The following is a 25,322-nucleotide window of genomic DNA, read 5'->3' on the forward strand; positions in this document are numbered from 1 at the left end:
GTATGGTAAGATGGTCAGGTTCCAATTTAGCTCTATGTATACATACGATCCAAATTTTAGACGTTAATGAGATCGAGCAAAAAGGCTCTCTCTTAATTAAGGTTATTAGGGATTGAGCAAAAGGGCTCTCCCTCATGTTCAGGCAGAGGAGTAGAGTTGTTTTATAGGAAATAATGATGAGTTGTAATTCAGGATTTTTATATGTTATAATTTCATGTTTCCAGTTTTTGTTTTCAACTCTAAAAATGGGAACATAAATGTTTTATGATAAACCCGTTTATGTTACATATGTATGAAAGCATGTTCCTTTTAAAGTAGTCACTCACTTAGCATTTTAAGCTCATACTTTCAATTGTTTTCCTTCACAGGTAGTGGTCGATGTCCCAAAGCCTAGCAGATCTACCAATCGGTCACTACTTAAGATGTTCCAAATATTTTGAAGTTTAGGTGGTCCACTTTTTATGTTTAGACCCAGGTTTTTGTCTGTACATGTCATGGGGGAAAAGGGTAGAACTTGAGTCGAACTGTTGTTGTATTAAACTTAAGTTTCCTAAATCTGTTAATGTATGTTGGATTGGTAGCTGACTAGCAGTATGTATATATATGTGCAATGGTTTGATGACGAGATTATGTGTAGATGTTGAGATTATAAATATTGGCTTTTTGACCCTTAATCCCAAATTAATTAATTTTAATTAATTAGTTAGTTAATACTTTGATGATAACAAATATGTTTTTATTTATTAATAAATTGAGTGTTTTAAAGTGTCCCTTATGTAGAGATCGGAACAACAGTTCCAACTTAATTTGAATCACCTAAATTAGGTCTCAAATGAAGAAGATATAGATGAAACAAACTTAATGGAGAAAACCTAAGTTGATGACGTGGCATAATTTTTCTCATCAAAGTAGACCCATTGAAATATGCCACTTGGAGCAATAGAGAAGTGACATATGGTGAACTTTTAATTTTTAGATTGCTTTTAAATAGAAAATGAATTTAGTATTATTTTATGTTTGTATCTAATGATAGTTTTGGACATATGGTGGACTTTTGCTTTTTGGTAAGTTTTAAAAGAAATGATCTTAAGAGATATATAATATTATATTATTTTTTTGTTTGTGTCTAACGGCTAATTAAATTTAAAATCTTTACCATTGATTTTTCTTTTCCAAGATTCAATGACCCAAATTAAATGTGGTTTTCAATAATTTTTCTCTATTTAAACTCATCTTCTTTTCTAAATCATGACAACAACTTTTATTATTTTCAATCTTCCATAACTCATTAAGTCACCATTGTTGCTTTCTCTCCAAACTTTAATTTTCTTCTTAAGAGAGATATTTTATGTTGTGAGGATTGCTTCATTGAGTGCTAAATTTGTAAATTTGCTCTATTTAGAGAGTTTGTCAAGTTTACTCTTTATTTTTTCAAACTATTGTAAGGGTTGATCTTGATCCCAAAAAAAAAATTGTGGTAACGGTTTAATCCTTAACTGTGGAAAAGATTGGATTTGTTCTTGCGCTCGAAAAAAGAACGTTGTATGGTTCGACTCTAAGTCGTGGAAAGAGTCAAGTTCGTAGTGAAAAACCCAAAAGAAACTTGGGAAGTTGATGTAGGCCGATTGTGTCAAACCACTATAAAATTCTCGGTATCAATTTCTCTATCCCTCTCCTATTTAATTTTGCAATTAATTTGTTAATATTTTTAATTGCATAAAATTAATTGCTACATTTTGTTCTTGAATTTATTTATATCAATCTCTTGATTATTTTGGGTTGATATTATATACTTGAAATTCTTGTTTAAATTAACTGCTAACAAAAAGTTTATTGATTACTTAATTGGGCTCACAGTAGTAAAAAGTTTTCATTAATTTAAATAAATCCTATTCACCCCTTCTAGGGTTGCCAGACCGATCCTTCAATAAACTACTAACCAGATTAAATATCTAGAGGAGACGGGTTTACAGGAACAAGTTGTACAGTAGTTGTCATAAAAGAGTTGGCAACTACTGATTTCACATCCCTTCTCGGCTTTGAAAGATAATCTAGGAGAGGGTGTGACAATATAATTCATAATCTATTAATTTGAAATTTAAGCTTTAAAGTCCATTATCCATCGTTTAAACTTTACAAAATTAAAGATAAGTTTAATATCTATTACATCACAACAAGTGAGATATATATATATATATTGCGTTATCCTCATTCAATAGGGTTTACTTCAAAATTTCATAGGCATTCTTTTTCTTCTTATTTAAATAAATGGATTTGTGGGATTTAAATAAACGTCATTACATTGATTTTGTTTTTTTTAATTTTTTTTTAATATTGTTTTATTTAGTCAATTGCGTACAATAAATTTTTAATATATATATATATATATATAAAGGAAAAAAGAAAGAAAAAAAGTGTGATGGATGGAACTTGGAAGCATTTCAAGGAAGGAATCAATGCAGCCTTTTACTTTTCCGAAGGCAGAGAATCTCTGTCAAAATTTCCACTCATAATTTCTTTGAAGGAATAAATTCCTTAAAATGCAATTCATAATAATTATGATTTAAAATATACTTTTTGTAATTTTTCTTTTAAAAAATTAAACTATATTATAGTCTCTAATTTATAAGGTTATCTTTATTTTGATCCTTATAATATGAAAGGGTAGATTTAAGCTGTTGAGTTGAGTATAAAAGTTCATTTTTCTGTGCTGATTCATATTACATTTAATCGGAAAAGGGGACCTTTTAAAATATTAAAAAAAAAATTTAAAATATTTAAACGTTATAGTAAAAAAAAAATTACAAAAATACAAAACACTTTTGAAATTTTTTGTTGTACTTTTAGAATTTTTTTTACTATAAAGTATAAATATTTTTAAAATTTTTCTATTTATAAGAAATTCTCAAATAAAAAATCAGCTTTATTTTAATCAATTTGTATTGATTTTGATATTGAATTTAAAAATGGATACCCAAATTATTTGGTTAAATACTATAATACAAAAATGTATTGAAAGAAACGAGGATTTTAAAAAGTTTGAAAATCAGGTAAAGTATTTTAAAATGTCAAAAATATGTGTGATAGTTTAAGAATCAAAATAAAAGTAATAGACCATTTTCATATTTATTAGTTATTTTTAAAAGGATTGTTTTGAAATAAAGAAAAATTAGTCAATTTATTTATAAATATAGTAAAATATCACTATCTATCAGTGATAGGCCATGATGTGTCAATGATAAAAGTTTTTCACGATCGACTGATAGATTATGGCATTTTACTATACTTGAAAATATTTTCAATATTTTACTATTTAAAACAATTACTTTTTTCTCAAGAGAGTTAATATTTCTTAAATTCAAATTTAGTTCAATAAGTAAAGAATTTAGTTCAATAATTAAAGCTGTTAGTAACCTTTCAAAAAGATTTCATTTTCCAACTAAATGTTTGTAGTATACTTGCATTTGGCACTTGATTACAAATAACAATATTTCCCATCTACAAACATAACATTATCTAAAAAAAACATTATTATGCACTTATTTGAACATTTCTAATCACTTTTCTATTGGATAACAATAAACGTCTATTTCTCACTTGCAATTAAGTGTGTTCATTTCTCATTTGCAAACATAACATAACAATAAACGTCTATTAAAGATAAATTAATGATAGAGTTTATATATTTGTTAGTGATAAACGTCTATTTCTCACTTGTATTAAGTCTATCAATAGATTAAATATACTAATTTTAAAGTGTTTCGCTTTCATTTTCTTTAAATGATCGTTTACATACTTATTTGTTATTGGGTTTACACATTAGACATAACATTAAAAATATAAAAACTTACCGAACACTTGAAAATTTTAGAGAATCATTAAACACACCTTAATATTTAATACTAAACTTGTTATTCTAAACAAATATAGCACTCCTTAAGATTGGTTTTTTTTCAATTTTATTTTATTATATTTTTAGATTCAACCCTCTTCTTGATTGATAATATATATCTTAACCAATTGAGTTATATTTAGGTTGACTTGCTAAATCAAAGACAAGATAACTTTTGATACGAGATACTCGATTCTATTAATTTTTGTCACAATTAAGACGGTTCACAGATAAAGGGAGGGGGAAGGGATTAAAAAAAAGAGAGAATATTTATATTTATAATTAATGCCACAAAAATTTCTAACAATTCTAGAAACTAGAGTGCAGGTTGACTAAGTTGAGACAAAATGAGCAGACAAGAAATAACTAAACACAGACCTCATAAAATGCAGATAATCCATAAACATGGAAAACATATGAAAATTGTGTCCTGAAGAAGAATAGAAGAGAGGGTACCAGACAAGAAGAAGACTAACATTTCAGTGACAAGAGTGTTCACATTTTGAGCACGTAACGACATCCGTTGATGCTAATAAACATAAGGCAATATTCTCCAGGGGACGAGTTTGGTGTACTCTGCCCAAATGTCTTTATACTTCTCGGCACAACGAGCATCATCTCGTCTCTCTCTCCATATTAGCAGAATGAGAAGATACATGGGATAAAAGTATGGAATTGGGGAGCTGCAAAAATGAAAGGAGATTTCTCTTCATGGGTTTGGCTTTTGCTTTCTTTGGCTACAAAGATATAGGAACCAAAGAATTACCTTATCCCACATGGCAAGCTGAAAGAAAGTGCAAGCAACAAGTCTCCAAGGTAATTACAGTGCCTAGCAATTCCCCTATTCAAGAACAAGTATTAGAAAATCTCCATGTCCGGACAATACCCACACTTCCAAATTTAAGATCTCAATGGGGCTTAGATTTGAAGATCGAATAATTAAGGAGACGTTTGAGGCAAAGACTATCATAAGACTATAATAACCACCTCTTGCTACAATAAATACTATTTCAAAACTCTCAATTAGCTACAGTAAATACTATTTCAAAACTCTCATCTGCTACCGTTTTTATTATTTTATATTCATCATTTTTTTATTCTTTGCTACAGTGTCTACTAATTTCTTCTCAAACTAAAATAGTTTACACCTCAAACACATACTATTGGAACCCAAACTAAAATAATCTACACCCTAAACACAAACTATTATAACCCAACTATAATAACCTAGGAGTATACTGTTTCTCGTTTCCTATTTCTTCTTTTCATTTTTGAGAGATGTATTTGTTTGGTAATTGTTTTGTGTTTCTCGCCTTTTCATTTTCAAGAATCCTCTTTAAAAGATTTTTTATTATTATTAAAAAAAATCAATTTCTTTTGATTTTAAGAGCCGTGATAAAAGAAATAGTTACCACTATCAAGCCGTCTTTCTTTCTTAAAAAATGGAAAACTGGAAAAATAAATGAGAAACAGAAAAGAGAATATTACCATACAGTGCTGAACAGAAGCTGATCATCCTAATGATTTCTTGGTTTTCTTTCGGTTTTTAAAAAAAACATTGGTAGAGAAATCAAAGTTTCAACTGATTGGATGTTATGGCCATGGTAACAAGTAAACTAAATAGATGAAAATCTTACCAATAACCAGACGCAAGCAACTTTCCTCCAACAACTTTCGGAGGCTTACCCCATATAAGCGCTTTGTTGTTCTTTTTAAACATGTGTTTCTGCTTGTTAGATCCTCTAAACACAAGATATCTGCCCAAATTAGTACAGAGAAAACTCAAATTTAGCAAATCTTCAAGCCGAGAGGAGAAAGTGTCAATTATAAGTCATGTCATGGTAACTACCCAATTACAAAGACTAAGCAGTTAGCTATGGTAGCAGCTGTTGTTAGCTCCGCCTTGTTTGTCAAAAGCCACCAACCCTATAACAAAAGGAAAAAAGTCAACCTTTTACAGAAACTCTTTTATAGAAGCCATGTGTTTCAAAGTTTAGGTACATCATTGGACAATTTTCTAGAATACTAATAAATAAATAAATAAATCACTATGCTTACATGTGCATATAGTTTAGCAAGCATATAGCAAAAGAAAAAACGAATTCCGAAAAAGAAACAGAGCTACACTATGTTCTCAAATATAAGTTGAAGAATGAAGACGATGTTTCAGAGTTTTATGGTAGTCAAATGTGCAAGACAATCCGGAATCGTAAGGTTGAGTCTCGATTAGAAATGGGAGAGTTGAGCATCCATTTTTTTACACAAAATAAAGTCAAAAGTAGCGCAAAAATGATCCTGGCTTCATGCAAAAATTTAGTCATAGAGATGACTTATAAGTTCATGTGCAAAGTTCTTGTGGCGGCAGGAAAAACGGGGGGAAAGAAAAGGAAGAAAAAAAAAAGAGAGAGCTCTTAACTCTTAAGCATTAATGGGTAACTTGGATTTCAACATGAGATGATGGAAGAAGAAAACGACTTCATTATTTACCTGAATGCTAAATGTAAAAGGTATCCAAACAAGATCCCCAAATACCAGCATGAACCCCAATCTCTCAGCAATTATGTCCCATCTACAAAAGATAAATCATCAACTAATATTCAGTCTGACTGCACAAAATTGCAAAGTGCAATGAAGTGAGTCTTCCATACTTAAAATCTATATAATGAGCATGATACAAGTGCAGACACAATTAAGAATTCATGATGGCACAAAATTAAACAGAGACTACTTCCGACATTCAAGAAGAGCTATTATTCACTGCATAACAGAAACTAGTCTTTTGAAATGACACGTTTTTGGTATAATGTATTTTGCATTTTGTTTAGCGTGTTGGTGAAGAGCAGAACCAGATTCACAACTGTCTCCAAGTAACTAATTGGGCTACCTAAGGTTTGAGAAGCTGGCTTATGTGGACAAAGATTCAGAGTTTTAAATATGACCGAGTTTCAATAAGAAACAATAGCCTAGGGTGGCAACATATATATTCAGCCCTTAGAACACTAGCAAATTTTTATGGATGTCATTCACTTTTTGTTTCCCTGGTGCCCAAGGGATTGGTTAGGGTTTGTCCATTACTTGCCATTGGCAGACTTATTTACGTTCAAGAACTTTGGCTCTTAAACAATCAAGAACAAACAATATGTGACAATCAAGCATGAAACTCACCAATTTAAGCTCTACTTGCTTTTACATTGCAAAGGAGCTTTTGTCAGAAGCATTTCAAAAAATGTTTCAAACAATAGGAAATGATCTGAAAATGTACTTACGTGGAGGTCATGTACTCCTCGTGAATGAAGTAGTCCAGAACGTATATCTAAATCAACATTTTAGACCAGACATCCAATTACTAGGCGCCATCCAAATTATAAGAAGAATGAAGGAATGCTTTGGATTATCAGTTTACCGCACAAAATGTCTGGTAGAGGATCATTGATTGGCTCAAGGTGGCGTTCAAAATACTTCTTGCAAGAATTGATAGGTTAATAAGTAGCCAGCCCATCATTCCAGCTCTCACAAAGAAAAATCTACAGGAGGAATTTCAGAATTCTTGTCAATATATATAATAACCCCACCATAAGTGAATAAACAAAACTTATATTAACCAGCAATGATGAGATATCATGTGAAAAGACCCATCTATTGGTGAAATAATAAGAGGATTGCACCATATGACCGAAAATCAATAAACGTAAGCGGCCTTGGGCATCATCTTATGGGAAGTGGTGATTGAACTAATAACACTATTACTGAATGGCGCATGATAAAGTTCAAAACAAGTAACATACTTGAGGTCAATGCCCAAAAAGTGAGGATTCAACTGTATACCAAACCACCTGTTAAGCAACATGAAGACCGACATTTAGACAAGTGGCCAAATCAGACTTCAAGAATTCAGCAAACAAAAAAAATTAGGTCCCATTTGATAACCATTTGATTTTTTGTTTGAAAAGCTTGTTTTGACACTTTTCATAATGATTTTCATTTTTGGTAAAGAAACTTTTCCTTGTTTTGGGGGAAGAAACCGAACTTTCATTGAGAAAAGATGAAATAATTACAAGGACATACAAAAAAACATCCCCAACAAGGAGTCTTGGAATAAACTACATAAAACTAAAAGGGCTCTAATCCAATAAAATCAACCAAGATCATAATTATAACGAATGCCCAAAAGGCATTAAATCTAGCCAACTCGAAAACCTTGCAACATGACCTTTCGACTCGTCTTGTCTAAAGATCCTATTATTAATCTCAAATCAAATACCCCATATGGTAAGAAGCTAGCACCTCCTCCACTGGTGATGAAGCAACCTCTATTCCAAACCCAACAAAGCCCGAAATAGTTTATCCAATGATCCCAAAGAGATTGACCATTGGCTAAATTTGAAATTTAGCTAAATTCTAAAACAAAATCAAGCTTATAAAAACTACCTTTTCAAATTTTCAAATTTAGCTTGGATTTGAAAACATTTATAAAAAGTCAATACCAAACAAAGAAACTCATCGGTGGAAGTAAGCTTAATTTTCAAAAACTCAAAACCCAAAACTAAATGGTCATCCCATTGATTTTTTAGAAAATAATAAGCAACTTTTCAAATAGATGTTTAAATTAAACCATATTGATTCAGGAGAACATAAGCAAAATCCTGTGGAAGACTCGATGGGAGTGAAAATAAAATATAAATGATCATCGTTTCTCACAAATTTATCAAGTTACTTACATTCTAATTGTTATGTGCCCATAACTGGCAACCTTTTCTGAAACTCAAAATGTGTTTTACAACAAACCGAAAAACTAGAAAGTTTTGTGATATATGACCATGTAATGCTAATGAAAATAATAACAGAGAAAAAACACAATATTTACGTGGAAACCCTAGACCAGGGAGAAAAACCACGATACAGATCTTTTCTTTTATTATTATAAAACTAATACACTGAATACATGAGAAACAGGGTGAATAAATAGACTTGTAGAGAACCCTAGGGTTAGAGGCAATTACAAAAATACCCCTAGAGTAAAAACCCTATTTTCAACACTCCCAAAACCCTATTTTCAACACTCCCCCTCAAGTTGGTGCATAAATATTGATAAGACCCAATTTGCTGAGACAATAGTCAAAATTTGGTCTAAGCAACCCCTTGGTGAGAACATCTATCACTTGTTGATTAGACAGAATATAAGGAATACAAATGCTCCTGTTATCCAATCTTTCTTTAATGAAGTGTCGGTCAATCTCTACATGTTTGGTCCTGTCATGCTAAATTGGGTTGTTCGCAATGTTTATTGCAGCTTTATTATCACAGAACAATCTCATTGGAAGCTCCCTGTCTTGGTAAAAATCAGTCAACACCTTATTTAACCAGATTTCTTCACAAATTCCCAAATTCATTGCCCTGTACTCAGCTTCAGCACTACTCCTCGCCACTACTCCCTGTTTCTTACTTCGCCAAGTGACAAGGTTACCCCAGACAAAGGTATAATATCCAAAAGTTGACTTTCTATCAATAACAAAGTCTGTCCAATCAGAATATGTATAGGCTTCAATCGTTCTTTTCCCAGATTTTTTAAACATTAAGCCCTTATCGGGGGTTCCCTTCAAATATCGAAGGATACGCTCAACTGCATTCATATGTTCCTCATACGGAGCTTGCATAAACTGGCTCACAACGCTTACTGCATATGAAATGTCTGGTCTGGTATGGGATAGGTAGATCGGCTTTCCAACCAATCTCTGGTACCTTTCCTTGCTCACAGGAACCTCGTTGTTTGTAACACCAAGTTTTGCATTATACTTCACAGGTGTGTCAACAGGTTTACAGCCAGTCATGTCTGTCTCTTTGAGTAAATCAAGTGTATAGTTTCTTTGCAATACTGAAATACCTTCTCTTGATCGAGCTACCTCCATTCCCAGGAAGTATCTCAGCTTACCAAGGTCTTTAATTTCAAATTTTTTGGCCATTCTCATTTTAAGCCTTATAATTTCACTCTCATCATCACCAAACAAAACAATATCATCAACATACACTATGAGAACAGCAATCTTCCCGAAAACAGATCGTTTTGTAAATAGTGTATGATCTGAGTGCCCTTGGTTGTAACCTTGTGCTTTAACAAATGTAGTAAACCTATCAAACCAAGCCCTTGGGGATTGTTTCAGTCCATATAAGGATTTCTTCAGTCTGCAAACCTTGTGCTTGAACTGACTTTCAAATCCAGGAGACGGGCTCATATAGACCTCCTCTTCAAGTTCACCATTAAGGAACGCATTTTTAACGTCCAATTGATACAGTGGCCAATCTTTGTTAACAGCAATTGACAACAACACACAAATAGTATTGAGTTTAGCTACGGGAGAGAATGTTTCAGAATAATCAACTCCGTAAGTCTGGGTAAAACCTTTAGCAACAAGTCTAGCCTTATACCGATCAATCGTCCCATCTGATTTGTATTTTACAGTGAAAACCCATTTGCAACCAACTGTCTTGTGTCCTTCTGGTAAAGGCACCTGTACCCATATACCATTTTTCTCAAGCGCCCTCATTTCTTTCATAACAGCCGATTTCCATTCAGAGTTCTCCATGGCTTCACGGATATTGCTTGGAATTATTATGGTGTCCAAGCTAGTGGTAAATGCTTTAAACTCGGAAGACAAGTTATTATACGTCAAGTAGTTGTGCATAGAGTACTTTGCACATGAGCGAGTACCTATCCTTAGTGCTATCGGAAGATCGAGAGGGGCATCATGATTTTCCACTTCTCTCGGTTTCTCAGCATGACTGGTCACCTGTAACTCGAGATTTTTAGTAATATCTTCCACTCCTTTGTCAACAACAGGACTTTTCCCTTTATTATTCTCTCTTTCAGTTGTTTCTTCATCTGTCACATATTCGGTATGGCCATTTCGACCTCCTTCATCTTTTTCGTCCCTGCACTTGTCAGTCTCCATACATATATCAACTTCATTAGTTTCAGGAATACACGTACCTAAACCAGATGCCAGTTCTGACTCCTAGACCTGAGCCGACAGATTAACAGGTGGCAATTCTTCCTTTCGACGATTCTTCCTATAGTAAGTTATCCAAGGAAGCTGGTTGGTAGGGAGAACAGGGCAGGCTCTTTCAGAACTAGTGGAATGGATCAGAGTGGAATCCCCTAAGGGAATAGCATAGGTGGACCAGTTAGGCTCTTCACTTGGACTCTCCCCCTGAAGATGACTAACGGGAAAGAAAGGTTGGTCTTCAACAAGGGTAATATCCATGGATATAGAATATTTTCTAGAGGATGGATGATAGCATTTATATCCACGTTGATGAAGGGGATACCCAACAAAGACACATTTTTTAGCACGAGGGTGAAATTTTGTGCGATCTAGGCCATGAGAGTGGACAAAAGCGACACAGCCGAAGACACGGAGGGGTACATTGGAAATCAGACGAGTAGTCAGAAAGAACTCTTTGAAAAGGTCTAAGGGATTATAAAAGTCAAGGACACGAGAAGGCATACGGTTGATGAGGTGAGCTGCTGTAAGAATGGCATCTCCCCATATGTAGTACGGGTAAGAGGCCATGACAGAAATACATTAGTAAGACCTGTTAAATCTTGGATGCATATCCACCCATGATTGGCAATTTTTACGGCTCGGCTATCTCATTTATGTTGAGTATAAGCAACGACTCTAATAACAATCACCTTAGACACAAAAAAGTCAATGAACAGAGGTATTAAAGAACTCTCGTCCATTATCACTCCTTAAAATCCCAATTTTGGCATGGAACTGGGTTTCAATCATAGTATAAAATTGTTTAAAGGTAGACGACACCTCTAACTTATCGGCTAGTAAGAATACCCAAGTAAGACGTGTATGGTCGTCTATGAAGGTGACGAACCAACGTTTACCAGTAGAGGTAGTGGTTGGTGATGGTCCCCAGACATCAATATGAATAAAGGAGAAAGGACTAGATGGCTTATATGGTTGAGAACAAACGAAATACGACTTTGCTTGGTACAAATGCATACATCACAAGTTAAAGATGCTATATCAATATTGCGAAACAAATGTGGAAATAAATATTTCATATACTGAAAGTTCGAATGGCCTAAACGATAATGCCATAATATAAAGTCATTTTCAGAAGTAGAAAACTTTAAAGACATAAAACCAGCGGTGTGATCCTCCCTAGAAGAAGTCTCGTCAGAAAGAAAGTAGAGCCCCCTATCATGCCAGGCAGTGCCAATCGTCATCCCCAACTTCTGATCCTGAAACACAACAGAGTCTGGTGAAAAAATAGCTTTATAATTCAGATCTCTTGTAATTTTATTGACCGATAAAAGATTATAAGATATTTGTGGCACATGAAGAGTATCACGTAAAATAAAACCATCAAGAGGAAAAGTATTCCCTTTTCCTGCAACTGGGGCAAAAGACCCATCTGCAATTCTGGTACGTTCATTCCCCGCACTCGGATAGTAAGTAACAAATAATTCTGAAGAACTAGTGAGATGATTTGTAGCCCCTGAATCTACGATCCAGGGTTTCTTGCCATTAATGCTAACAAGACCAAGAGCTAAGAATGTACCTGATTGAGCAATGACACTTACTCTGACGGCATTCATATTGGTCTTACTATAGACTAATGACTGATGCTGTGAATTTTCAGTAACTGGATCACTTACAAAAGTATGTCCGGAGTTTGATCTGTCATGGGACTATCGTTTCTTACTGTTCAGGGGCCTGCCATGTAGCTTCCAACATTGGTCCTTCGTATGCCACGGCTTCCTACAGTGCTCACAGACAGGTATGGGCTTTTTGTCACTGTCGGAATTGGACGCCTTTGAGACAAAGGCTGATGCATCAACAGAGGCTATCACTGGATTGTTCATAGCCTGTAATCGGTCTTCTTCTAGACAAATCTCGGAACACACCTCTCGGAGAGACGGAATAGGTCGTTGACCCAATAAGCGACTTCGAACACTATCATATTTTGGGTTCAATCAGGCCAAAAACACATAAACCCGATCTGCCTCTTCAAGCTTCAAATACTGTGCCCTATCATGTACGCAGTTCCAGATAATCTCCCGGCACAAATCCATTTCTTGCCAAAAAACTAACAGCTTATTGAAGTAGGACGTAACAGTCATGTTTCCTTACTTGCATTCATGGACTTGTTTATGTAAAGTGTACAACCGGGATGCGTTTTGTCGTTGTGAGTACAAGTCCCTGGTTGCCTCCCAGATATCTCTTGCAGTTGCTGCATATAGAAGAGACCGGCCAATCTGGGGCTCCATACAGTTGATAGATAAGAGTAGACCATAGCAAAAAGTCCTCCCCTTTCCAGATTCTTTCTTGAGGATCACCTAGGATGGGTTGTGGAATTTCTCCTGTCAGATATCCGAATTTATGCCTACCTTCTAGAGCCATTCGAATTGACTAGGACCATGAGAAGTAATTCTCCCCATTCAGTTTTTCTCCAACCAAAACTCTTGCAGAATTGCCTACTGAACCAGTTAAGTAATTTGTATTGGGCAAAATAGATAACAAGTTTACCGGATTCTCTGAACCAGTAGGCGGTTGGGAAGTTGTGCCAAGCATTGTATCTGAAATCTGCTGATGCAAAAAAGCCAATCGATGTCTCACATCATCGGAGTAATGAACCAAACTACAACCGGCTGGAAACCGAGTCGCCATGGTCACAGGCGGGGCACTGATAGCCGGCTGAGAGATCGCCGTTAAATGAGAAGGCCCCGGTCGGCTGCGCTGCTCAAGATGGTTGTCGGAAAAACCCTCATCCCTCTGGTCAAACGAACCGAGAACAGAATTGGAGAGATTCTGCTCTCCTTGCCGGACGGAGTAACTCACCGGGCCTGTCGCGACTCCTTGGGTGTACACCGGCGGCACTGTCGTGTTTCTGAAGGAGGTAAAAGATGAAACCCTAAGCGGTGCTGCTTCATCGATCGGAAAAGCGGGTTCGACAGAAAACGAAACCCCATAATCGACGACCGGAAACTCAGATAGCCGAAGGGGAGCAATCGGAAGCTCGTCGGTTGCCTACACGTCGGAAACGCCTCTGTCCGTCGACGTTCTTGGGCTGTTCCTGATCGGCGACTGTAATCCCGTTGCAATCGGATGGTTTCCTGAAGAATTGGTTGCCTGCAATCAGGCGGCGGAGATTAAGTCTGGTAGGGCAGCCTGAAAACACTCCTTAACCGCAACCCTAATAGCGGTTTGCATATCAAAACTTGAAGATCCACCTGCGTAAGGCGATTGTGGATGGTTTTCTTCCATAATGGCTAGGATTTCGTCCCTTTGCTCTGATACCATGATGAAAATAATAACAGAGAAAAAACACAATATTTACGTGGAAACCCTAAACCAGGGAGAAAAACCACGGTACAGATCTTTTCTTTTATTATTATAAAACTAATACACTGAATACATGAGAAACAGGGTGAATAAATAGACTTGTAGAGAACCCTAGGGTTAGAAGCAATTACAAAAATACCCCTAGAGTAAAAACCCTATTTTCAACCAATGCTAACAGGCATTCAGCTAAGAAATAAACTAAAAGTCCTAAAGCCATACACGGTAAGCCTCGGAATTTAGTTCTAGCCATTGCATTTAACAGATTCCTCAATAATGACTGCAAAGGATGGGCACTATCCTTTATGGGTTGTATATGTTCACATTTTTCTCCAGGATTGAGAAAGATTTAAAATTTGACTATTTACTGTGCTAATTTGATCACTATAGTAATGAATAAACTCCTCTTTCCTCTCTCTTCTCCCCTTTCTCCTCCCCCTCTCTTCTCTCTCTCCTCTCCTTCCTCTCTTCTAGCTTGCTTCGGCAAATCCCTACCCCTCTCTGCCGCCTTCCTCTCTATTACAGAAATATCAGAAAGCAAAGAAACCTAAGCTCCGATTCCCACGGAAGTCAAAAGCTGCGTTATTGATATCCACCAACTCTGCGTGTGGTTCGATGAGAATGGGTTCCTAGTGGAAGACGTTGAAAAGAAGCAGACTGTTTCCCTTTCGATTTAGATGACGAAGGACTTGATAGACAACTTCAACAATCTCCTGAAAGACAATCTGCAAGACTTTTACTCCGAAAAATACAGAGTAGATAGAGGAGTTCACCGTATAGCAAAATTTAAATTTAGAGAAGGATGGTTCGTGGAATACGCCCTATGACTTTCAATAGGAGGAAGGAGGAATATACATATTCCAGTCAGAAGGAATAAATAGGAGTGGTCCTCTTTTGCTCAAATGTTAAAAGGAAGCATTCAGATTAACATTCATTCCCCACACACCCATCATGAAGATGAAAAAGTGGGTGAAAATCTTCAAGTTAATTCCAAAGAAAGAGTGGAATCAAATTCAGAAGTTGGAACTGAGAAAACGAAAGGGGAAAAGCATATTCGCGCCAGAACTGAGAGTTTGTATTTCAGAAAAATTCCCACCCGTGCTTCATCGTTTTGGGTTAAAAAGGAGAAGGAAATATGGAATGTGCCGCTTGAATCTATGTTAGTAGTAACAAAAATGATGGAGTATTACTCTTGTTTGAAATCAAGAATACTGTTGAAGAGTTTTTTCAAGTCTCTATTGCAATCAACCCATTGCAGCGGATAAAGCTTTAATTAAATGTAAAGGGGCTATGGACCCTGAGTATGGGAACGGAAAATGGAGCTACGTCGGTAATCTACATCTAAAAATTGAGCCATGGACAAAGAAGATTCACTCTTTGCCAAAAGTCATTACTAGTTACGGAGGGTGGATTGCAATGAAGAACCTGCCATTACCATTCTGGAAAAACTCCGTTCTTAAAGCCATAAGACATCACCCGGGAGGCCTCATTGAAATATCAACACAAACATTAAATCTATTGGATTGTTCTTCAGCAATTATTAAAGTGGAGAAAAATTTGTGGATTCATTCCAGACTCTTTAACTATTGAAGACGTGGAACTGGGAAGATTATTAATTCAGTTTGAAAATAGAGATGATTTGGTTAAGCAGAGGAATTTTCTTCTCAACAAAGAAAGGATATCGGCTTCAGACTTCTCAAATCCGTTGGATATAGCCAGAGTAAAAGAAGTAATGACAAATGAAGATTATGACATGGCCATATCAAATGAAGAAACGGTTCATATTACCACCAAGGGTCCTGAGGAGATCTCAAGAGACACCAACTCAAAACCTAGAAAAAAATTATGCGAATAACGAGAAGTTAGAGGATGAGCTGTCTGATACATTAATGGTATTAGACACTTTTGCCGTAGAGGGTGATTTAGAAGAGGACACTTTGGTGCTTATAATTCAAAACAATAATTGTCAAGAAGGAAACTCAAAAGACATGGAAACTCAGACGCCAACTCCAGTAGTGTTAGAAGTTGAAAAGTCGCCCCCTTATCCTTGATTGAATCAGAACCAATGTCAAGCAGCTATCCAACCGGAAGTCGAAAAGCCTTACCAAAGTCCTTGAGGAATCTATCCCTGACAGTCCTGCAATCTCCTCTCCTCCATTTCAAAAACATAGCAACAAGCACACAACGAATTCTCTGGTCAATCACTCGACTAACCCGGATTTCTTAGAGGACAAGTGTGTTCAAATCCTAGCTCATCAAAAGAAAAGCTCACCAAGTCAATCGAATTTTACTGTTCCAGGTTCAAATGTCTCCTTTATCCGAGGCACATTTACTCAAAACTACATCAAGCCACATTATAAAGACTCGAACAATGAGTCCAATGTTAGCATGAGCAAGTCAATGAAGAATGACTCCAATCGTCACCTGAAAAACGAGAAGTTGAGGAAGAAATTGATCGATTTGGAGAAGAATATAAGTCTCTATTTCTTCAGCATCAACAACCCTTTTTAAGTGCCTCAACTTTATCTCCATCTCAAATCCCAACCAAATTTTCCTCTTTAGTTGCTACTTGTGGGTTCCAATTGCAGGAAATAACACCTCCTAGGGAGGTTGCTTAAATAAGAAGATCATCTCTTAGAATACGAGGGGCCTCAATGATAATTCCAAGAAAATGACCCTAAAACACTTCTTACAATCACATCATCCAGACATTTTTTTTAATCCAAGAAACCAAGCGGACAGATTTTTACCAGCATTTCATCAAAGCAATTTGGAGTTCTAATGGAATCGGGTGGACATTTGTTGAAGCTGTTGGAAGATCAGGTGGCATGCTCACAATGTGAGATGAAAGCAAAGTATCTCCGATTGAATTCCTCAAAGGTGGTTATTCCCTTTCCGTCAAATTCAAAACTTGGTGCAAAAATGAGATTTGGGTAACAAATATATGTGGGGCAAATGATTACAGAGAAAGAAAATTTCTATGGTCGGAGCTCACTTCTCCATTTCACTATTGTGAGGAACCTTGGTGTCTTGGGGGAGATTTCAATGTTACAAGATGGGCACATGAAAGAGTTCCAGCGGGAAGAATTACTAAGGGGATGAGAAAGTTTAATAATTTTATAGAGAAGTCAGAGTTGCTAGAAATTCTTCTATCCAATGGAAACTTTACTTGGTCAAGAGAAGGAAATACACATTCACATTCTCTCATTGATCGTTTCCTAGTCAACAGACAATGGAACGAGCTTTTTAGCAATTCCAGCATTAGTAGAAAAGCAAGAATATTTTCAGATCACTTTCATCTGCTTTTAGAGGCAGGTTCCATCCTTTGGGGCCCTTGTCCTTTCAGATTTTGTAATAGTTGATTGCTGAATGTCGCTTGCTTAGAAATAATCAAACAAACTCTGGATGATGATCATTCAAACGGCTGGGCTGGTTTCACTCTCAACCTTAAACTACGGAAAGTAAAAGAGAAAATAAAAGCTTGGTTTGCTGATTTTGAAAAGGAGAGGAAAAGAAAAGAGGCTGGCCTTATCTCAGAACTGGAATTTTTTTTACTTAAAAGGCTGAAACTGAAGGGCTTCCATTGTTGGAAGAAGACATCCAGCTAGTAATCAAAAGCGATTTGTTGGCTCTATACTCTCTGGAGGAAAGGAATCTAATCCAAAAAAGTAAGCTAAATTGGTTAAATTTGGGGGATGAAAACACTTCTTTCTTCCACAGATTCCTTCCAGCAAAAGAAAAGAAGGAATTTGATCACTGAATTGCTTTCAAGTGAAGGAAATTCTATACATTCATTCTGGGCAATCGAGGATGAAATCTTGCAATATTTTATCACCTTATATAAAAGAATTCCAAGGTCAAGATATATCCCTTCAAACAGCCATTGGAAGCAAGTTTCAGTAGCTCAGAATTCCACCTTAATAGCACTTTTTTGCTGTGAGGAAATACATCAAACCATAAAAGCACTCAGAAAAAACAAAGCCCCGGGACCAGATAGATTTACAGTGGAATTTTTCTTGGCATTTTGGCCCAACTTACAACCCACTTTCCAGAAAATGTTCGAGGAATTCCATTAAAATGGTAAACTAAATGCTTGTATCAAGGAGAATTTTATATGTCTCGTCCTTAAAAGGAGGAGTCTCTGTATGTCAAAGACATTAAACCCATAAGTTTTACCACAGCTCCCTACAAAATAATTACCAAAGTCCTAGCTGAGAGGCTGAAAAAGGTGATGCCATCCTTAATCTCGGACACTCCCTTCATTGGAGGAGGACAGATTTTAGACCCGATCCTTATAGCAAATGAAGCAGTAAAAGATTATCAAGCAAAGAAAAAAAGGGTTGGATTCTTAAAATTGATATGCAGAAGGCCTTTGACCAAGTAGATTGTGATATACTTGAAAGAATACTCTCGTTAATGGGCTTTCACTCAAAGTGGATTGAATGGATCAATGGATGCATCAGAAATCCGAAATTCTTTGTCTATATAAATAGAAGACCTAGAAGACGAATCCCAGCATCGAGGGGAATTCGTTAAGGCAACCCACTTTCACCATTTTTATTTCTCATAATTAGTGAAGTCTTAAATTCTTTCCTCTCAAATTCATGAGAATGGGCTTTTTGAAGGTTTTTTGGTTGGGAAGGACAAGACCCACCTATCCATACTACAATTTGCAGATGACACCTTGTTATTTTGCAAATATGATGAAGCAATGCTGGATGTTCTTGTACAAACTGTCGAATTCTTCGAATGGTGCACGGGTCAAAAAGTAAACTGGGAAAAATCAGCTATCTATGGAATTAATATTGAAGAAGATGTCCTGTATTCTACAGCAGCCAGATTAAATTGTACAGTTGGATCCCTTCCTTTCATCTATTTGGGTCTCCCTTTAGGTGATTGCCCAAAGCAACACTCTTTTTGGCAACCCATAATTGACAAGGTGCACTCAAAGTTGGACAGAAGAGAGACAATCTGTCAAGAGGTGAAAGACTAACGCTTTGCAATGCAGTCTTGGCAAACCTACCAATTTATTACATGTCCATCTTTCAAATGCCAAAATATGTAATTGTGGAGCTTGAAAGAATTATGTGTAATTTCTTCTGGGAAGGTCAATCAGGAAGTAAGTTAAACCACTTGGTGAGATGGGATTTAACTTCAAAAGCACAGCAAGATGGAGGTCTCAACATAGGTAACCTGGAAAACAGAAACTTGGCTTTGTTATGCAAATGGAATTGGAGATTTTTGAAGGAGCCTGACACTTTTTGGTGTAAAATTGTGAAGAGTATTCATGGAACTGATCCTCATAATTGGCACACATCCGGGAAATTTGGTTTGAGTTTGCACAGTCCATGGATCAATATTTCGAAAATGTGGAGCAGGTTTGAATCTCTTTCTAACTTTCAGCTAGGTATTGGAAGGAATATTTTCTTCTGGAATGATAAATGGTGCATGGTTCAACCTTTTAAAACACTTTTTCCCCTAATCTTCTGCCTTGCCACATCACCGAATGGCAATATAGAAGATCACTGGGATTCAACAACCCTTTCTTGGAATTTTTCTTTTAGACGGCAGCTGAAGGAAGAGGAAATAATTGAATTTCAGCAACCGATGTGTGCTTTGGAAGGCAAAAGGCCCTCTCGTCTCCCAGATGCAAGAATTTGGTCATTGGAACCTTCAGGTAAATACTTTGTTAAATCTTTGTCAAAGCATCTCTGCTCTTCTTCTCCTATGGATAAAGATCTTTTCCAAGCTCTTTTGGACTTCCAAAGCCTAAAAAGAATCAACATTATGATTTGGATTATGATCTATGGAACCCTTAATTGCTCGTCAATATTGCAACATAAGCTCCAAGGCCATTATTTATCACCCACAATCTGTCCTCTCTGTCAAGCAAACGGTGAAAATCTACGGCATCTGTTTTTTTATTGTCCTTACTCCAGTATGTGTTGGTAGAAATTTTTCTCATACATTAGTGTGTCGTGGGTCTTTGGACATTCGTTTGCCATTAATGTCTCTCAAGTATTAAGAGGACCCTCTCTCTCACCTAAAGCCCAGCCACTTTGCTCAAATGCAGTCAAGGCCACGTTGTCAGAAATTAGGTTCGAGCGCAACCAAAGAGTTCTTCAGAACAAGACTGTAGTTTGGTCATACCGTTTCAATTCAATCCGGCTTCTTGCATCCTCTTGGTGTTCACAATCCAAGTTATTCGAATATTACTCCATCCAAGACATTTGCCTTAACTGGAATACTTTTATCTCTGAATCTTAAGTGTGTTTTTTTGTATTAATTCCTAAGTTAAGTCTTTTGCCGTACTGATTTGAATTTTATAGCATGTTAGAGATATTCTTTGGTTCCTGGGATGTGATAAGAGCACTAAGGCGGTGTCAACCTAGTTGAGAAGAGATGGTTTGGTGCACCCATTGATCCTTAGTTATGCTTGCTTTGATTAAAAGTTATTTGTAAGTCTCTTTATACTTTGAGCATTAGCCTCTTTTCATTCAATGAAAAGTTCGTTTCCATTTCAAAAAAAAAAAAAAAAAAAAAAAAAGAAGATTCCTCAATAGAATATATAAGCAAGATTTTGTGTTCGTATATGTTATGGCAATATGTACAATAAAAAGAAAAATTCACATTTTTCACCACCTCTTTCTCAAAGGGTGATTATAGAGATCTCAAAACCAGTCAGTCTTTTACATCTGTAATGAGAAATGACAATCTTAATGAGTAAAAAAGTTAAACCATTTATATGCAAGGAATTCATTTCTTAACATCACACACCCAATTCCTTAACTTGATTTAAACATCTCGGCCAAAAAAACACACCACAAAATGTGAATTAATGACATTATAAATATACGGAAAAAAAGGAACCAAAATTGAGCAAGTACCAATCATGAACAAAATTTCCGGTGACGTAAGGCTTTAGAGAAGAACTTTGACTACTTGAACTGTAGCCAGCAACACAGAGTAAAAATGTTGCCTGAAAGTGAGACATTAAGGAGGAGGTTAAGAAAACAGAGTTAGAAACTAGTAATTGATAATAAAAGGCTAGAAGATTCGGAGACTAAAATTGGTGAACAGTAAAAAGGAAATGTTGTTATTATGGATAACCTCTTAGTACGAATCATGATAATGGTATTGTGTTTTAGCGATTGAAATAAAATCATCATCAAATTCTTGTATGATGGTTTGGGATTCGGGGCCATAAAAACGAGCTTACTGATGGACATTGTAGGAAACCATCCAGTTGAAATCCTTTTTTAATATATAGACCTATAGAAGACCCTTTCAGAATTAAAATTGGAAACCATAAGAAACTAACAATCATATTCTAACATTAAATGACTATTTTATCACTGTGTGAGAAGAAGTTGTGTGTTAAGGTACAGAAAATAGTTATTCAGTGTCCGTAGGCCCCTGATAATTAATGTAATCATAGAAAGAGAATGAGAGAAGTGGGAAATGATGTATAGTTTTTTTTTTACCCAAAAAAAAAAAAAAAGAAAGTAAATGTGAGGATTTCTGTATTGGGGCACATGTAATGGTTATGAATCTATGATGTACCCCAGTAAATATGTGGGGATGAAGTATATAAATTCAAAGCTTTGCCTTAGAGTGATATTTTTTAGTTAGTATAAGTTATATGCTTCCAACAGGAGCTCTGAAAATCCCCCTCGGCTTGTACCTCTCTATTATCAATTATAATTGGTCTCTATCCCCACCATTCAAATCTTAAAAGGAAAAAGGTAAGCATGAAAAGACAGCAATGATGTTGCTATGCAAAAGTCCATTGCAAAAAAATGTCAGTAAGTAATATTAATAATATGCCAAAGGGGACAACAGTTAGCTCTATAGCAAATAGTTCAGATGGTATTCCATACCTAATAATAATATGTAAGCCGAAGCTTGGTAAATATTTACTTCCTCAATCCTCGCATATTAATAATATGCCAAAGGGGACAGTGGTCTCCTCTATAGGTCTTCCTCTTCTTTTGTAATTTCATATCATACCATCAATGAAATTGTTTTTTCACAAAAATAGATACATACATACATATATATATATCAAATAGTTCAGATGTTAAACTTGAAGTTTCACATACCAGGACACTAAACCAGAAGGTTGCTGATAGCAGCTCCAGTCCTCTATCTGATATAGCCTATATAAACGTTGTATTATAAGCTTCTAAGAAGAACGATTACCCACGGCAGGGAAGGAAAATTAGTACAAATGTTCCATGAAACAAAGGTCTATGGAACCAAATATGTAGAATGATCAGATATATATTGAGAAGCAGTGAACACTTACAGTGGGAGAAATGTAATTCATCTTAACACCAACCCCAAGAAGCGCAATCAGCACCAGAAGAGACAATAGACCTACAGCAGCAGAAAAAAGCCAGAGAGGAAGAGAGATCCAAATTTTAATACTCATTTGCGAAGAAATTATAATATCAGTGGCATAAAACTTAATAAACTGCAATTACGTATGAGAAAACAAAACCATTGCAGCGATATTGAAGCCTAGTACGGTCTGACAAAATCACTCCAGGAATAACTCTTCCAGGTAGAACAGATCCAGCAATAGCCAGGTAAAAGAAGAAGATGAAGAGGATAGCAACCTGGTTGCCCAACAACAAATAGCAGGAAAATCTCAAACGCATTAAAGTATAAATCATACTTTTATATAAAAAAAATATATATATATACTGATTAACAGCAACAGAGTCAAACACTTACAGCTTCCCAGGAGGGAATTGAAGCTTGAAGAAGAAAACCCAGATCCATATTCTTCAAGAAATCGATTCTTGATAACTTGCTGGGATTTTCTCGCTCGACCCACTTGTTTTCCCTCTAGTACAGTGACGACTTGCAGCAAAAATGGGAGTAATGTCTTCTCGGGATTGTCTAATTTCAACTTTGGCAGCCTTTAGCTCGAGCCCTGAGTCAGTTCATTCCTACTCCTAAATCCACGGGCGCGGGCGCTGGTTGAATTGAACTGCTAGCTTGTATATTTCTCTTCACTAGGCGGGAACCATCCTGCCTTGGCTGGCTTTTCCCAAATTCCTAATTTGCTGAATTTGGTTTCAAAGCTCTATTTGTTCATTGATTAACAATTGAATAGATTGGGGATCCTTTTGATGATGCGATCAAAGTTTGGCATAATAAGATGACAAGGATACATGAGTGAGAATAATTAATGTGGTATCTCGTTTATAATAAAACTAAAATAAAGTCACAAGAGCGTAGTTCAACTGGCATAGTGTTTATACTATCGATTGATGTTCGATTTTCTCACCTCATACTTTAATTACAATACCTTTAAAAAAAACCTAAAATAAAGTCACAAGAGTTTTATACCAAAATGGATAATGAATAGTAAACTTATTTGAAGTATTCTTTATTAATTTGTTAAATATTATTTTGATACTTCGACTCCATTTACGAGTCACACATTGAATTTTTTGGAGTTTAGGTTTTAGTAAACTCATTTGGGTTCCTCTTTTAGGATTTATCGATTTGGTATAAAAAAATTCATATCATCTCTATTATCGTTTGTCACATCAACATACATTTATAAATAGAATGAGGTCCAATAACATTTATGAATTCAGATTTATAGTGTGAACAAATAGTACAATACTAAGAAATTTTTTCATCTCACACATCTTGAACTTGAACCCAAAAGAACAGTACAGGTTATCTTTTAGAGAAAGTAAATATATATTGACCACTTAGTTAAACTTATAGTAGAGAAAGAAATATTGATTTTATGTGTATGCTGTGGGATTTGAAATTCGACCTGACATAAGTAAGTAAATGGTATTAGTTTTTTTTTTTTTTTTTTTTACGAGTTATTTTGTGATGTGCAATGCAATGATGTAAGTACCTCGAAAAATCTAATATATGTTTTAATTTAATATTACAATTCGAAATAGGTCAAATTTCCGAACGTGCTATCTTTATGGGTTTTTGTTTGTCTTAGTACAATAATTGCTACTTGTAGTTAATATCATTATTTATAGGGATTTATCGAAGATTTAATCCCTTTTCAAGACTTATTTTCATATATCCATATCTTTTAATATTTTCAAATATAAGATCTAACAGATTTTTGGACAAAAATACATTTGTGGTAGGCAAATGGAGAGATAAGATGAATTGAAAAAAAAAATTAGTACCCTTAATGTTAGTGAGAGAAAATGCATTTATTATATACTATTAATTAGTTGGAATTTTCTTTCCATTTTCAATCGAAGACATGAATACATTTAATATGATTTTATTTTTCATTTAAACCATTTCACGTATCAAACAATTTGTTTCACAGGCGGATTCATGTTATTTTTAAATGTATCTTTAAACATTGTACTAGATTTTTGCAAATTTTTTAACCGATGTATAAAATATACGGGTAAATATATTTGATATGTATTGGCAGATTTATGGTTATTATTTAATATACCTTAGAACACTATATTATATGTTTACAGATATTTAACCAATATGAAATATAAATTTACTCAAATATATGGTTGTATCGTTCGAAAGTTTCGATACTCAATATCACTATAAATCACAATATTTATCATGAATTTCATTTAGATCACAGTATATATCATAAATTCAAAGTAGTCGGATACAAATAAAAATATATACCACAATATATAAATTCTAGATCGACTCAATTTTCAACATAAGTCATGGTACATACATACATACGTATCATACATACATACATACATACATAGATATATATATATATATATAATGAATATAAAAAAGTATTCATAACTTCATAAGTTAACTAATTTAGTACATTACAATTGCTCTCTACGAGTTTTCATGTTTTGAAATCGATCCATAATAACTTTAGTATCTAACTTATTAAAAAATATATTTTCAATATAGACTATAAGACAATCATTCATCCATTGATCTCCCATTTGATTATGCAATCGAGTCTTCACAATATACATAGCAGAAAATCTTCTTTCTACAGTAACTGTGACGACAGGTAAAATCAACACCAAGGTGAGTAATCTGTAAACTAATGGATAGACCTTGTTTTT

The 25,322-nt window shown here is 35.1% G+C and overlaps 1 protein-coding gene across 2 annotated transcripts; it reads right to left on the reverse strand.

Moving 5' to 3' along the window:
- Positions 1-4,161: 4,161 nt before the first annotated feature.
- LOC120090521 (delta(14)-sterol reductase) lies at positions 4,162-23,336 on the reverse strand. Of its 2 annotated transcripts, XM_039048237.1 has the most exons (13): positions 22,990-23,336; positions 22,754-22,871; positions 22,559-22,629; positions 22,353-22,409; positions 21,138-21,229; positions 7,678-7,725; positions 7,296-7,416; positions 7,159-7,205; positions 6,380-6,461; positions 5,742-5,818; positions 5,530-5,649; positions 4,659-4,733; positions 4,162-4,575 (listed from the first exon to the last, which is right to left on the reverse strand). In XM_039048237.1, exons 1-13 carry the CDS (start codon positions 23,035-23,037, stop codon positions 4,422-4,424), a joined length of 1,110 nt encoding a protein of 369 aa, XP_038904165.1. In that variant the 5' UTR covers positions 23,038-23,336; the 3' UTR covers positions 4,162-4,421. The 2 variants fall into 2 exon arrangements, with proteins under 2 accessions (XP_038904165.1, XP_038904166.1); XM_039048238.1 differs by lacking the exon at positions 22,990-23,336 and having other exon boundaries at positions 22,737-22,875.
- Between the last annotated feature and the right edge of the window lie 1,986 nt (positions 23,337-25,322).

Source organism: Benincasa hispida, chromosome 11 (genome assembly GCF_009727055.1).
Source record: "Benincasa hispida cultivar B227 chromosome 11, ASM972705v1, whole genome shotgun sequence".
Classification (NCBI taxonomy): Eukaryota; Viridiplantae; Streptophyta; class Magnoliopsida; order Cucurbitales; family Cucurbitaceae; genus Benincasa; species Benincasa hispida.

What these genes read in the sequence shown, in the direction of transcription:
- LOC120090521 (XM_039048237.1), bottom strand. Translation starts at nt 23,037, where the DNA reads ATGGATCTGGGTTTTCTTCTTCAAGCTTCAATTCCCTCCTGGGAAGCT. An exon ending in GCTTCAATATCGCTGCAATG is followed by an intron (nt 22,630 to 22,753) that starts GTTTTGTTTTCT and finishes CTGCTGCTGTAG; the next exon opens with GTCTATTGTCTCTTCTGGTG. An exon ending in CCTTCTGGTTTAGTGTCCTG is followed by an intron (nt 21,230 to 22,352) that starts GTATGTGAAACT and finishes TCTCACTTTCAG; the next exon opens with GCAACATTTTTACTCTGTGT.